The sequence below is a fragment of the Leucopleurus acutus genome, assembly GCF_964270905.1.
Source record: "Leucopleurus acutus genome assembly, chromosome: 3".
Lineage (NCBI taxonomy): Eukaryota > Metazoa > Chordata > Mammalia > Artiodactyla > Delphinidae > Leucopleurus > Leucopleurus acutus.
In genome coordinates, this window is record NC_139145.1 from 8,022,961 (window position 1) to 8,038,320 (window position 15,360).

At 59.8% G+C, this 15,360-nt stretch overlaps 2 protein-coding genes across 3 annotated transcripts in view; one reads left to right on the top strand and one right to left on the bottom strand.

The window, feature by feature from the left end:
• The window catches only part of PRKCSH (PRKCSH beta subunit of glucosidase II), a 143,299-nt gene that overhangs the window by 35,352 nt on the left and 92,587 nt on the right, over positions 1 to 15,360 (top strand). The gene's annotated exons all lie outside the window — the stretch shown is intronic.
• On the bottom strand, positions 339 to 15,146 carry ZNF653 (zinc finger protein 653; the record flags this gene model as incomplete). 2 transcript variants are annotated; one of them, XM_082834857.1, is made up of 9 exons in its annotated part: positions 339 to 721; positions 1,006 to 1,105; positions 1,984 to 2,098; positions 3,232 to 3,343; positions 3,448 to 3,625; positions 3,765 to 4,370; positions 9,455 to 9,670; positions 11,506 to 11,549; positions 14,848 to 15,146. In XM_082834857.1, 9 exons carry the CDS (start codon positions 15,144 to 15,146, stop codon positions 544 to 546), a joined length of 1,848 nt encoding a protein of 615 aa, XP_082690983.1. In that variant the 3' UTR covers positions 339 to 543. The 2 variants fall into 2 exon arrangements, with proteins under 2 accessions (XP_082690983.1, XP_082690984.1); XM_082834858.1 differs by having other exon boundaries at positions 592 to 721; positions 1,006 to 1,122.

Here is a 15,360-nt window from a genome sequence, read left to right on the forward strand (position 1 = left end):
AATGAGTGTTCTATGAGGGATTAGGAGAGGGAGTCAGGATCCTGAGACCTGGGACATGTTCAGTAGCCTCCAGGGCCCCCAACCTTCCACACCTGACCCTGTCAGAGGAGGGGGTGTTTAGGGTTGCCAGGCCCAGGTAGCCGAGGCAGAGCGGAGGTTGACAGGAAAGGGCAGGAGCGCTGTCTGGTGTGTAGGGGCATCTGCCCCTGCCCCCGTCTTGCTCGGGAAGGAACCAGGTTGGAGACAGAGAGGGGCCCACCTTCCCCCAATCATCCAGGCCTAGGGGAAGAGCAGCTCCTTTCTCGCTCTTTAATCTCGTTCTGCTCTCTTGACACAGTCCCAGCAGTGCAGCCGCAGGTGCCAGCTCCAAAACTCGGGCGGGGTCGGGGGGACCTGCCCTGAGGGCCCAGCCCTGGAGCGGGGCAGAGGCGCCTCCTTCTGGCCCGAGGTTCTGGCGGCTGGCCGCGGCTGTCCCGGCCCCGGCAGACTCGGGCATGGTGTCCGATGGGATGAATAAATAGGGGCGTTCAGTGGTTGGGTGGATCAGGCGGGCTTGTGGTCCGGGTGGCTTTTGAGCGTGTGGAACTTGACGCTGTCCAGCTTCTCGAAGCGCTTCCCGCAGCGCTCGCACGTGAAGTTGTACTGCACCTCGGCCGTGTGCTTCTTCATGTGCCAGTTGAGCGACGCACGCTGTCGGCACTGGTAGCCACAGATCTCGCACCTGCAGGGGAGCACGCGGGAGGCACCGGGTGGGGGGGGCGGGGGGCGGGGTCAGAGAGGGCGGGGCAAAAGGGAGCAGCACCGGGGAGGGGCCGCCTCGGGGGCGGGACACAACCACTAAGGCTGGGCAGACCCCTGGAAGGGGGGCACCATCTGGGGTGGGAGCACTCTGGAAACCCCACAGATGCAACACTGGGGACGTCGCCCGCCCTTGGGAGCTGCCCTGTGAGAGTCCAGGCCCGGATGCCCTCCCTCCCAGCCCCTCGCGGGAAGCCCGTCACTCACTGCAGAGGCGTCTCGCCTGTGTGCGTGCGCCGGTGCACCTCCAGGTGGTTTTTCCTCTTAAAGGACTTGCCGCAGGTTTCACAGGTGAATTCACGGACACCTGGGGGAGACGCGGGGCTGAGCAGGCCGCCGTCGAGAGAGGGGTTTGTGGGGTCACTGCGGCATTGCCAAGACCCAGTAGTGCGCAAGGCCTCTGGGCGCAGGCAGACTAAAGCCCACATCCTCTGGGCGCGAATGCCGACTATAATAGCTAAGGCAGCTAGAACAAAGGACAGCTACGGCCCCGCATGAGGCTCGCAGGCTGCCCAGGAACGCGACTGGGCAGAGCAGGAATGCGTATTCGGATTCCTGAGGTACACAGGGTGCAAACTGCCAAGTTAAAGTGGGGCTCAATTTGACTCTAATGTTTCACATATTGGGGCGATCTCACATAAAAATCCAAAGTTCCAGCCTCTCGAAAAATCTGAAGCCGTGCCCTCCTGCTGGGTATAGGCACCAGTGCTCCCCGTGAGGCCTGCACCCCGTGTCCTGGGTTAAGGAGGCGCCTGGAGCAGACGGAACAGAAATCCTGTCCCAAGTTCACTTCCCCACCCTGCCCACCTGGGGTGGTTCACTGTCCCCCCTCAGTCCTGGAACTGAGTCCCACGTGAGAATTGCTCATGGAAGTGGGGAGGCCAAGGGCCAAGTTGGGGAAGAGACAGCCAACCCCTGCCCAGCTCCACATGACTTAGAATAGCAGATGTCCCTGTGACCCGTGTAGCGACAGCTTACTGACTACTTGGGAGGTGCCCAGCGGGCACTAAGTCAAGCACTTTACTTCCACCGTCTCACACCAGCCTTTGTGGTGGACACAGAGGAGGCTCAGAGAGGGGCAGTCCGTGTCTGGGTTTCAGCCTGCCTGCCCCAGCCCCGGCCCCAGCTCCCAGGCCCAGGCCACCGTGCCTTTGGCTCAAGCTGCCAGCCCCTCCCCGGCCTGACCTGAGTGGATGATCATGTGCCGCCGAAGGTGGTTGGATAAATAGAACTTCTTGCCACAGCCGGGGTGAGGGCACACCTTGGTCTTCCCTTTCCGATGCACAAGGTTGACGTGGTTCTGGGGGCAAGAGGGGCAGGAGTGGGGCTGCGGGTGCCATGGGCCCGCCTCTGGAGCTCTCCAGGGTGGGGACAGATGAGGGCCAGCTAGGGCTGGCCTCCCTGGAAGAGGAAAAGGAAGAGGGGTGCCCTTGCCCTTGGGCAGGGACTCCCAGATCCGAGCCGGGGGCCAGGGGCACAACTGGGATCAAAGAGCAGCTTACTGAGCACCTACTCCAGCCAGGCTCTGGGCTGGGGCATCAGTCAGCCTTGTCAGAACCATGGGAAGGGGATCAGCCATGAGCCCAGTTTGTGGATGGGGAAACTAAGGCTCTGGAGGCTTAGTGGTTTGGCCCGTGTCTCACAGGTGGGCAGTGGCAGGGCTAGGACCGGAGTCCAGGGCTGTCAGCCCCACAGTGGCACTTTGCATAGTGCTAAGCTGCCCCTAGCACCTGGAGCAGGCAGCCCCCGCGTCATTCATTCTTTTGTTCTTTCATTCTTTAACTCACTAGCACAACTGCTCCAGCGCCCAGCACCAGGCCTGGCACCCGGTAGGTGCTCAACACGTGCTTAATGAAAACATGACTTGGCAAATCCAAAGTTCTCCTGGTGCCACATCCTGCGCCAGGAGTGGGGATGTGACGGGATCCTGTCTCTGCTCTCAGGGCACCCTGTCCAGACCTCAGAGGGCAAACGGCAGGTATGTCCTGGTAGTGCGGTGACCTGGGGCTGGGGGGACTAGGATGGGCTTCCTGGCGGAGGGGCGTCCTCAGTTGAGCTTGGAGAGGAAGCATCGTGAGCTGACAGGGTGGCCTGGGCAAAGGCAGGAAGAGTTCAGGCGGCTGGAAGAGGGGTAGTCTGTGGGGAGCCACCAGGACCAGGCAGGCCCCCGGGGTGTGCAGAGAGAGGCCGTGGCTGGTTGAGGAGACAGGATGGCTGGGGCTGGAGAGCAGGAGGGGAGGGCACAGAGGTGACGGCTGCCTCTCTGTGGCTGAGGCTGAGATCAGCTGGGGCTGGGTGGGTGCACGGCAGGCAGGCCAGTGGCACCTGGAGGGGCCGGGTGGGGCCCTCCACGAGCCGCACTGCCCAGACCCAGCGCGCAGGCAGCCCGACACAGAAGCAGTCCCACCCAGCCCACTTGGATGGCGGCCTCACCTGGAAGCTGCTGAGGGCCACGTAGACCTGGCTGCAGCCCTCGTAAGGGCAGTGGAACATCTCAAGCAGGCCATCGGCGTCCATCACCCGCGATCGCTTGCTTCGCCGCCTCCTGGAGGGGAAGGGCCCATGGCGTCGGGGCTCTGACACCAGGAGGGCTGCGGGCCCAAGGGCCGCTCCTCGTCCCTCCTCTCCCCCGCCTGCCCCAGCACCCACTTCTCAGGTTCCTTGGGGATCTCATAGATGATGGCTGACATGTCGCTGCCGTCCAGCTCCTCCCCGTCTGCCTCTGCCTCGGGCTCTGCGCTCTCAGGCACCGTCGCAGCCAGCTCTGCCAGTTCTGGGGCCACCGGCTCCTCCTTTTCCTTCTTGAGCACGTGCAGGTCCTCCTTCTCTACGGGGGTGGACACAGGGTGAGTGTCCGTGGGGACTAAGGCTGCTGAGGAGCTTCCTCTGGGGCCATTACTCGCCCTCCCCTTCCCAGGTCCCATCATGGCCCCCCCAACCTCCCAGACTGGCACGGCCCCCCAGACCTTTCTTGGTCTCAATGCCTGTCATGGCGTCAGGGTCCACGGTGCTGGGCTGGCTGCCCTCTGGCTCTGTCTGGGTGTAGGCGGCCACACCCTCCATCATTGCGCAGGGCACCTCATCACCCAGGCCCCCTCCGGGGGCACCGTTGCCTGCTGCCACGTTGAGGTGGATGCCCTCGGCCGTGAGGGCATCGTAGCCAGGGCCGGCAATGATGATCACCTGCGAACCGGGCACCATGCCTGGCATGGGACAGCTGGCCACCACCTCACCCAGTGCCTCCTGGGGCATGTTCTCAAAGAGGGTGCTAGGGCCCGGGCCCACTTGCACGGGCACCGGCACGCACACCACTGTCTCCAGGGCTTCGGGCCCGCTGCTGGCCGGGTTGGGGCACAGTGGGGTGCCCTGCTCAGCCAGGCTCTCCACGTGGTGGACATCGAAGGGGATGTGCATGCCCTCCTGTGTGATGAGCCCGCTGCTGCCCGCTGGGCTGGTGGGGGTAACTGCCGCCATCGCCACTGTCGCCTTGGCCTGCTGGCCCTCAGGGGGCTCCTCGGAGCCGGAGCTGGAGCTGGACGAGTCAGAGCTGCCGGCCACCAGGCCATTGCCCACTGTGGTGACAGAGGAGAGGGGACAGTTACGACAGTGGCGGCAGCAGCTGGTATTGCTTGAAGGCTACCCGGGGGCTGAGCACTGTGACTCCCCTACCCCCATAAGAGCGGTCAGCTCGGTCCATATCCTCCACAGCCGGCCCTACTCCTTGAGATGCTCTCCTGACTCAGCCTCCAGACCCACACTCAGGTTCCTGGCTCCTCCCTGGTGGCCCCTGCTCAGCCTCTTCTGTTCTTATGGGCCTGGGAGGCTCTCACTGGGGCCTCTCCTCAGCGCTCCACTCATCCCAGGGTATCCACCAGGCTCATACCACCCTCATCCTTGACACCAGCTGGGTGTCCAACAATTCGATTCAGTTCTGACACTATCTGTCTGGAGACAGTGTCAGACCCTGAGGGTTAAAGAGTTCAGTCCCACAAGGCTGCCCCCACTTCAGATTTCAGTCACAAGTCCCGGGTCACCCATACTTCCGGCTATAAAGCAGAGGTTCCCACAGCGCCCTCCTCAGCTTTGGTAATTTGCTAGAACAACTCACAGAACTCAAGAAAGTGCTCTACTTCTGATTACAGTTTTATTATAAAGGATACAACTCAGCAATGGCCGGATGAACAGATACACAAGGGAAGGTAATCGGTAGGGGGGCGGGGGGAGGTTGGGGGTTGCCACGGAGCTGCCATGCTCTCTACAGACACGTAAATCTCCCAGCGCCTCAACGTGTCCACCGACCTGGAAGCTCTCGGATCACTGTTTAAGAGTTTTTATAGGGACTTTCCTGGCGGTCCAGTGGTTAAGACTCCATGCTCCCAAAACAGGGGGCACGGGTTCGATCCCTGGTCGGGGAACTAAGATCCTGCATGCCACACGGCGTGGCCAAAAAACTAAAAAATAAATAAAAGAGTTTTTATAACCCAGTTTCTAGCCCCCATCTGCTCCTGGGGGCTGGGGGTGGGGCTGAGAGCTGCCACCCTCTAACCCTGGGTTTGGCCTTTCTGGGGACCAGCCCCCATCGTAAAGCTATCTAGGGGCCCCTCCCTGAGTCACTTCATTAGACTCAGGTGTGTTCCCAAGGGGCCTCTTGCGAAAGAGGCTCATTACAAACACTGTTTACAAACTGAAGGTCTGTGGCAACCCTGCCTCAGGCAAGTCTATTGGCGCCATTCTTCCAACAGCATTTGATCACTCTGGGTCACGTTTTGGTAACCGTTGAAACTTTTTCATTATTATTATATTTGTTATGGTGACCTGTGATCAATGATCTTCGATGTTACTATTGCAAAAGGATTGCCACTCACTGAAGGCTCAGATCACGGTGGCATTTTTTTAGCAATAAATATTTTTAAAAATTTTATTATCTATCTATCTATCTATCTATCATTGGCCGAGCAGCATACTCAGCAGGCAGGATCTTAGTTCCCTGACCAGGGATTGAACCCGTGCCCCCTGCAGTGGGAATGCAGAGTCCTAACCACTGGACAGCCAGGGAAGTCCCCAGCAACAAAGTATTTTTAAACTAAGGAATGTACCTTTTTTTCCCCCACAATGCTATTTATTGCACACTTAATAGACCACAGTATAGTGTAAACATAACTTTTATATGCACTGGGAAACCAAAAAGTTCGTGAGACTCCTTTTATTTCGATATTCACTTTATTGTGGTGGTCTGGAATCACACCTGCAATATCGCCTAGGTCTGCCTGCATCTATTTTTATTATACCGTCACCACCCATACCCCAGTGTCTCCAGTGGACAGTTCTCGCCTGGACCTCCCGCGGAGCTGCAGCCCATCACGCCCCACTGCTCCCTCTGAGGGGTCTTACAGGCATCTCAGACTCTAGGCTCCGAATCTTCCCTCAGAGAAAGGCTGCATGGCTCACAGACACCCCCGTCTCAGCGGGCGGCAGCTCTGCCCTTCCAGTTGCTCAGGCCGAAGTCCTGGGGCTCTCCTTGGCCTCTCCCTTTCTCTCACACCCACTTCCAATCTGTCAGCAAAACCTGTTGGCGCTGCTTCCAAAATACATCCCCAGGCTGACGGCTTCTCCTACCTCCCCCGCACACCCTGGTCACGGCCCCGCCAGCCCTCTGCCAGGACCATGCAGTTCCTTCTTCTGGGTGCCCCCGCTCCCATCCTTGCCCACCCCCAAGTCTGTCCTCCCCTCACTGGCCAGGGGGAGCCTGTGAACACCTGCTCAGGTCACGTCCCTCTTTGACTGAGAATCTGCTCATCACTTCCTGTGGAAGAGATAGGCCAGCTGCTCACCAAACCCGTCTCTTCCTCCTGACACCTGGTGGACTACATGTCCCAGCATCCTTTGCCATTAGGTGTGCGATACAGCTGAGTCTCACCGGAATGCGGGGGGAAGTGAGCTGTGTTGGGTCACAGGAGCTGGGGTGCGTCTATCTCGGCAGCTGGTCTTACCTCAGTTAACGCCCTTCCCAACTCACTGGGCATAGCAGCCAAAGCCCTCACCATGGCCACACAGCCTGAACATGTGCCCCTGTCACCTCCTCTCCAGCCCCACTGACCTCCCTTCTGTGCCCAGGGACACTAGGCAGGTTTCTGCCTCAGGGCCTCTGCACTCGCCACTGTCTCTGCCTGAACCCTCTTTTCTCAGACACCTGCGTGGGCTCCCTCCTTCACCTCCATCAGACCCTTCCTCAAATGGTATTTTTTCAGGGAGGCCTCTGACCACTTGGTCTCAAACAGCACCCTCTTCTCTCCTTTATTTTCCCCCCAATACTTACCGCCTTCCACTGCACTCTAGATTTTACTTGTTTATCTTGTTTACTGTCTGCTTCCCCTTTATACCGTAAACTCCACAAGGATGGGGGTCCCTGTGCACAGGCCCCAGTGCCCAGGTACACAGTGCTGCTTGGTATACACTGAGTGCACGTTTATAAAAATGAATGAACCCATGACCAAGGCTGTGATGAAGGCCAAGAGGGCTGGCATCTTACCCAGGTGTTTGGTGCTAATGTCTGCAAGCAGGGAGAAACTGGGGACAGGAAAAATGAATGACTGCCCCTTAAGTTACACACACTCGTGACACAGTTGGGGTGTGCTGTCTGGGTACTACGTGTTCTACACTCCCAGAAGGTCACATGGAGGGTGCAGGCTGACTGCCGGGGTGGGATCCTGGTGCCCACTCCTCCAGCTGTGTGAAGGGGGGGTGCCTTATAACCTCTCTGGGCCTGGGGATAACTTGGTACCTACTCAGGGGGTGTTTGGGGTATTTAATGAGTAAATAGGACAGTAGAACTTACAGTAAGCACCCTATCAGTGTTTCCCATTATCGTTATTATCCTAACACCCTATCCCTGACTCAGCCCTGGGGCAGCAGCAGGGGCAGGGTAGGGGGATCGCCCCTCCTTCTAACACCCTGTAATCTGCAGGGTGGATTGAACCCAGTGGCTCCGCTATGAAGGAGGGGCAGTTGCCTAGTGAGTTGGGGGCACGGCCAGGGCCTGTGCCTGGATCCCCAATTACAATGTCCGGCTGTTAAGCCGACGCTGGACTTCTTGCCAGTTGATAACGACATTAATGACAGAATTGGCAGGGCACCCACCGGCCTCCCACAGTCCTGGTGTGAGGTCTTCTTACTGAGTGCGAGGTGGCAGGGCCGCCCTCGGCAGAGAACTGATAAGGGCGCTGCGGAGGGACCAGGCTGGGACAGGGACACAGCCACTCCCTCACAGAAGATCTGGCTAATCGATCCCAGCATTCATTCCTGAGAGCCCAGATCCAGAGGGCACTGGTATCAGAGTTGGGTTGGGCTGTCAGGGGACTCCTCTGGGTGCCACCCCCATCCCAGCTAGACCCAGTGCCAGATGGGCCAGTCACATTACTCCCTGGGCCTCGGTTTCCTCAACTGCTAATGACAGGGCTGTCATTAGGCTGCGGAGGATTCAGGGTGGTTTGGGGCAGGGCCTGGAGTCGGGAGGACAAGACGGCCGAGGGGCTGGCTGCACACTGGGAGCCTGGCTGACACACAACGGGACAGCCGTTGGCTGGGGTGCCCACCTGGAACACCTCTCGCCCACGGCTTCCCCTCGGCCAGCTGGGATGCCACCTGCTCAGAGATGCCTGCCAGCGCAGGCTCAGCCCTGGTAACTGACCCCACCCTCAGCTCCGGCAGGGTGCCTGGCAGAGGGCCCCATGCTCCCCCTGATGCCAAGCCCCCGAGGCAGGTGGGCAGCCCCTCACCACCCATGGCATCTCCTCTGCTCCCCTACCAGGGCCAATTGGACCTTCATAAATGAGTCCCTCCCAGTCCTGAGAAGGACTCCAGCTCACATGTGTGTGTGACCAGTGTGGGATGGCAGGGGAGGGGCTGGGCAGTGAGAGATGGGGAGGGTGGGGCCGTGGTGTGGAGGAGAGAGAAAGGGATGAAAATGGGAGTGAGAGAGTGAGATGGAGGAGAGACAGTGGGAAGAAGAGAGAAAACGAAAGGAGATGTGCGCGCGTGCGCGCACAAGACAGAGAGAGAGAGAGAGAGAGAGAGAGAGAGAGAGAGAGAAAGAGAGAGAGAGAGAGAGAAAGAGAGAGAGAGAGAGAGAGAGAGAGAGAGAGAAAGAGAAAGAGAGAGAGAGAGAGAGAGAGAGAGAGTGAGAATGAAACACAGAAAGGTGAAAGGGGAGGATCAGGAACAAGAGAAAGCTCAAGAGCAGAGAACGGGGTGTAGGGAGGAGAACAGGCTGGAGGGCGGGAAAGAGGGTGAGGCTGCGAGAGACAGTGCAGAGCCTGAGAGAGAGCCGGAGGATGTAAAGGAGAACAAAGAGGCCAGGAGAGGCCCAGCACCTGCCTGTCCCTCCAGCCGCGGAGCCAGGTTCCTGGACCTCAGCCCTGCCTGCGACTGAACTCAGGCCCAGATGAGCAAACTGCGCCGCACCTTGGCTGTCCCTCCGCAAAATGGGGACCAGCTCTTGGGTTCTGCAAGGACTCAAAGACTGCAAGGCCATCCAGAGCCAGGGCCATGTCAGCTGCTGTGAGGTCCGCGACGCTGGCCTGAGGCTGGCAGGGCCCATGAGGGGCTGTAGAGCCCCAAACACTGGAGGCCACCGTGAGCCCTCCCCTCGTAGACCCACCTTTGTCACTCTCAGGGTCTGAGTCGCTGAGCGGCTTCAGGGGCGAGTGCAGGTCTTGGAAGTAGCGGTGCCCAGCCTCGCACTGCCACACAGCCGTGGTGTACAGGCCAAAGGTGGGGTCCAGCTCAGCGAGGTGTGGCTCGTAGGGGCAGCGGTGCTTGTGGTCCTCGTACCAGATCACCACGTTCTTCAGGCAGTTTACGTTGCGTCGCCGCCCTGCGCACGTGGGGCACGGGCAGGCATGAGGGGCACGGCTCACCCCTACCACCCTCTCTGGGCAGCACGGCCCCCAGAACCACATGGGTCTTATAGCTCTGGGGGTTGAGACACCCTCCTGAGTATTATCCAGGCCCGTCCCCAGTTTACAGATGAAGAAACTGAGGCTCAGAGATGTGAGACCTGCCCCGGAGACAACAGAGACTGGCAGGGAATGTCCTCATTGTTTGAGTCAAGTCATATACATAATAAAGCCTGGTGTATGGCAGGTGCTCACGCAACGACTGTCAGCTGTTAGTTACAGTTATAATCGTCCTCATCAACTTGGCGTCTCCCGCCTGCTCAGGGAGACTGCTCAGTCCCTCGGCCCTAGTCTCCCAGCTCTCACCCTTGCCCCCGGCAGCTGACAGAGGGCGTCTCTCAACACTTGAGTCGGGGCCACATCCCTTCTCTACTCAAAATCCACCAGGGCAGACTTCCCTGGTGGCGCAGTGGTTAAGACTCTGCCTGCCAATGCGGGGGACACGGGTTCGAGCCCTGGTCCGGGAAGATCCCACGTGCCGCGGAGCAACTAAGCCCACGAGCCACAAATACTGTGCACCACAACTACTGAAGCCGTGCGCCTAGAGCCCGTTGCTCTGCAACAAGAGAAGCCACTGCAATGAGAAGCCCGTGCACCGCAAGGAAGAGTAGCCCCCGCTCGCCGCAACTAGAGAAAGCCCGCACGCAGCAATGAAGACCCAATGCAGCCAAAAGAAAAAAAGAAAAAATCCACCAGGGCTCCCACCTCAATGGGGGTAAGAGCCAAAGTCCTCCCTGAGGTTCACCAGGCCCTGTGTGTTCTGCCCTGTCACCTCCTGCTGCTACTGCCCTGGATCACTCCACTCGAGCCTCAGGGCCTCCTCCCTGTTCCTAAACTAGGCAAGTATGGCCCTGCCTCAGGACCTCTGCAAGGGCTGTGCCCTCTTCCTCTAGACACCTGCCTTGCCCCTCGCCCTTCACTCAGCTCTGAAGGTGTGCCCCTGACCTTCCGGGCTGGGAGATGACGGGGCCGGGGGGACCAAGGAGACACCTCTCGGCCTGGGGGTCTCAGTCTCAGCTCGGCTTCTGCCTCTGAGCACCGTGATAAGTAGAGGGGCTCACTGCCATCAGACGGCCGTCCCTGGACCACCGGCCCTCACCATGCTGGACATGGCCTGGGACCCACAGCCCAGGGCTCAGGGGTCGTGCTCAGGGGGTGGGAGTACGCACTCCAGCCTCTGCTCCGACTGCCCTCGCCCGGCTCCCCTTGAGCCTGGCACAGCACACGCCCTTTAGGCCTGGGCACAAGCTGCTCCCTCTGCTCTGCCTGGCTCTTCCCCGGCTGACTCCCACGCACTGGGCAGGAGGGCAGAGGAGCAAAGGGGACCCCTCGGGAGACACGTGGTCCTGGGTTTGCAGTTTGGCCCGGCCACTTTCTGGCTGTGCAGCCTGGGGCAGTGACTCAGCCTTTCTGTGTCAGATGGGGATGATGAGAGCACCCCCGGTGGGCACAGCACAGGTTCGGGGCCCCTCCAACCCTTCCTATCCCATCCCCACCCCCAACCCAGGCTGGGTCAGACCCCTCCTCTGGGCCGCCCCGTGCCTCTGCTTCCCCACCACAGCCCTGCTCAGCCTGTCCCCTGTCTTTCCTATGAGACTGCGGGCTCTGGGAGAGCAGGGCTGGGTCTGTCCTGGACTGCACGGCTCCTGGCACGCGCGGGCCCTCCACCAACGGTCGCTGAGGGAGGGAGGGAACCAACCACAAGGCCACTTACTCCCAACGCCACCCCCACCCTGCTTGCAGCGCCACTTACGTTTCTTCCGCTTTGGCTTTTTGGGGACTTGCTCCCAAGGCTTCCTGTAACAGAGAGAGGGGGCAGTGGGGAGTGAGCTTGGGGCCTGAGGGATGAAGACATGCCAATCCTGCTGGGGTAGAATGTGGGCTTCCGCTTCCCGGGCCCGGTCTACTTCCCCTGCCCCTTCACTTGGGCTCTCCTGCACCAACAGCAGCCCTGGCAGGGGTCTACTGTCATCAACCACCTCACGGAGTGGGAAACTGAGGCCCTGAGGGTAAAGCCGCCTGCCCAGGATCCCGTGGCTGGGGAGTGGATTATCAGGAGAGAGCTTATTCGGGGAGCCTGACCTAATCAGGGGAGCCTTTAAAAGGGCCCTGCTGAAGTCAGAGACTGGGGGCTGAGAGCATGAGGGGGCCTGTGAGGGACCAGGACCTGAGAACGACCTTGTGGAGCTGAGAGCAGTCCCAGCTGATGGTCAGCAAGACCGCAGGGACCCCAGCCGTATAGCCCGGAGGAAATGGATTCTGCCAATGCTCTGAACAAGTCTAGAAGCAGATCTTCCCCTGGGTGAGCCTCTAGGTGACGCTGTGGCGTGCTGATACCTTGATTTCAGCCTCCTGAGACCCTGACTTGAGGAGCCAGCTAAAATGTGCCAGATTCCTGACCTGCAGAAATGTGAGATGATAAATCTGTGGGGTTTTAAAGCCACTACGTCTGTGGTCATTTGTTACCCAGTAGAACAGTCATGGAGTTGACTTTGGACTACCCCCTCCAAGGACCTGCAGTTCCTGGTCCTGAGGCTGGCCCAGAGCCCTGGGGAGATCGGCTGGGCCCTAACTGCCTGCTCTGTGAGGGTCCTGACCCTGCAGCCAGCTCAGGCCCAAAGGCCACGCCATCATGTCCGCCTACCTCTAAGGCCTTCCCCGCTCTGCCTGGGTCCCAATACCCTGACTGTGTGTCCCAGTGAGCCATGGCCTTGGGGAGCCCAGGGCAGGGCCAGACCCTAAGGCCAGGGGCCCCCATGGCCTCCCACACCAGGATGGCCAGCAGATCTGCCAAGCAGGTTCCTCACCCTACATGGCACACTCAGCTGTGACCCAGCACAGGCTCCAGGCAGGTCCTTTGGAGCCATCTCTCCTGGACCTGCTAGGGCCTCCCTTTGCCTTCCTGCCACCATGCTTCAGGGTCTGCCCACCTGACTCAGACTGCTTCCCTGCTCTTCCTCTTCTAAACCACAGCAGCAGGCTCTGTGACCCTGGGTGAGTAACCCTGCCTCCCTGTGCCTCAGTTTCCCCATGTGTAGTGTGGGCTCAAAACAGTACCTTCCTCATGGGGTTGGCGTGGGGTCACGCATTGTAAAGAGCGTGGTAATTAAGAATCACTCAGCAAATGGTAACGATGACCATTATGATTCTCAGTATTATCACAGAGCCAGGCACTGGAACACGGGTCTCCTCGCTGTGGCTGGGGCCACGCTCTTGCCACCAACGTCCTGACAACCAGTCCAGGGTCTCTCCTCAGCTCCACCGCCCACCCTAAGTGACTCTTGTCCAGCCTGATAGCAATCCTCAGCCCCAACACCCCATGTCTAGCCCAGGACAGCTCCTTGGGGCTCCTGCCCAGGCTCTGCCCTCTGCCCAGGAATCCATGTCCCCTTGTACCATCCCGGGAGCCTCTATCCCCTCCCAAGGCTCCACCTCCCCTCCAAGGGGCCAGGCTGGCTGCCTAGATCCTCACCCAAACCCAAATCCAAACACCCATGACCACCTCCACCCATTCATAGCCTCGCCCCGGCTGGGGTGCGGGGAATGCCACATCGTGGTAGAGACAGACTTGGCGTCAGTCAGATCCGAGTTCAAGTCTTATCTCCGCTACTGACTGGCTGTGTGACCTCAAGCAGGATTGGTCCCCTCTGGGCCTCAGTTTTCCCATCTGTGAAGTGGGGATAACCACAGTGCCTCCCACACAGAACTGCCATGCAGTTTGAAGGAATAAATATCCCTTAGTGTATTTTCCTGACTACTCATGTGCCCCGGGGTCAGGTTTTGCCACACACTGCCTGGGTTGTCTCAGTGTCCCTGCCCCAGTCCTGCACAGCTCCCACACACCTCCAGCTCAGCCAGACAAGCTTCTGTAAATACCACTTTCAGCTTCGGAACCTCCAGGGGCTCCCTCTGGTCAGTGGTTCTCAACTCCAGCTGTACATCAAGTCTCCCTGGAAGCTCTTCAGAAAAAAATACAGGGTCTGCAACTCCACCCAGACTAACTGAATCAGAAACTCCAATAGCTGGGACTCTGGCTTGAAGTTTTATAAGCTCCCAGCATTTCCTGCCCTGCTCTTGGGCATATAAACCAGCCTGCCACCCTGGGGAGGGGGTGGGTACAATTCAACAGGTTCTGGTTGATTCTTGGCCCTCAGAATCTCCCCTGAGAGAAACATGTGAATGTATACAAGTGAAAACCAGGGCAGAACAAGGGTTTTGTTGCAGCACTGTTGGTGACAGGAAACAAACATCATCATGACAGCTAATATCCGGACTGCTCACTATGTGCCTGGCACCGTTTGAGGCCCTCTGCTGTATTTTAACTCATTTAATCATCACATCAACCTATAAGGCAAGAAGAGAAATATTCCTTCCATTACTGCTCATTCTCGAGATTCAGATTATGCAAAGGCCTCTGCCCTCCACCTGAGCAGCTAACTCGGGGTTTCCTCTTCACCTGAGTCTCCCTGGGCAGAGGTGTTCCCCAAGAGCCAAGAGATTTAGGGGAGTGAGATCTGGATTGTGAGGGGTGCTCTGGGAGTGTGGGGCCTCCCCAGTGGCCCCATTCCAGTGTGGGAATGGGGCCACACGCAGTCCCAGGTGGGTCACCGGAACCTCATGAGGGGTAGGGCTGGGTGGCCCGGGGTGTCCAGTCACAGCCCCAGGCTACATTGTGGGAGTTTTAGGGAATGAGGCATGTGAGATGCCGCGGACCAGCAGGGACCTCGGGGCCCTCAGGCCTCAGGAGGCGGGGCCGCCCTTCCAGGGACTGGGCCGTTAGAATGCTTGGAGGTGGGGCCCGTACCAGGATTGGGCAGCCAGAGCTCTAGGGGGCAGGGCCAAGCGCCCAGGAGGCGGGTCGAGAGGCTGGGCGTATCCTAGGATTGGGCAGTCGGAGCGAAGGAAGGCGGGGCCGCGAGCCAGGCGCGTCCCAGGACCAGCAGTCAGAGACCCAGGCCGGCAGTCGGGGCGCTGGGCGGGGTTCACAGGTGCCAGGGGCGGGGCCCTGGGGGCGGAGGGGGCGGGACCAGGCTCAGCGGGGGATGGGGGCGTCTCCTCCCTCGCTCCCTCCCTCCGTTGGGCCGGGCCCCCTCACCCGTGGCGGCTGCTACGTTGGCCGCGCTCCAGCGAGATGAGGTAGGCGGCGAGCTTGGCGTCGCTCCAGCCGCTGCGGCGCCGCAGGTCCACCCAGGGCCCGTGCGCCTCGCCCAGGTACACGCGCCGCACGTCGTACTTCTTCCGGGACTCGAGCCGCCGCCGGGCCCGGTCCGACTCCGTGAGCCGCGGGCGGCCCCGCGCCTTGCGGCCCGCCGCGCCCTCCTCGGCGGCCACCTCCCCGCCCGCGCCCGCCTCAGCCTCCGCCTCCGCCTCGGGCTCCGGCGCCCGCTCCGCCATCCCCCCCTCCCTGGTTACTAGCCTCCCCCGTTGTTAGGAGCCCGGCCGGAAGTGGCGCGCATGTTCCGCGCCGACGAGAAATTTCTCATGGACTCTCACTGGCTCGCGGCGCCAAAAGAAGATCGAGAGTGGAAGCTGCGCATGCGCGCAATAAGCGCCAGCAACAACCCACTCTCCCTTTACTCCCTTCTCTGTTAAACTTTCTGACAAGGCA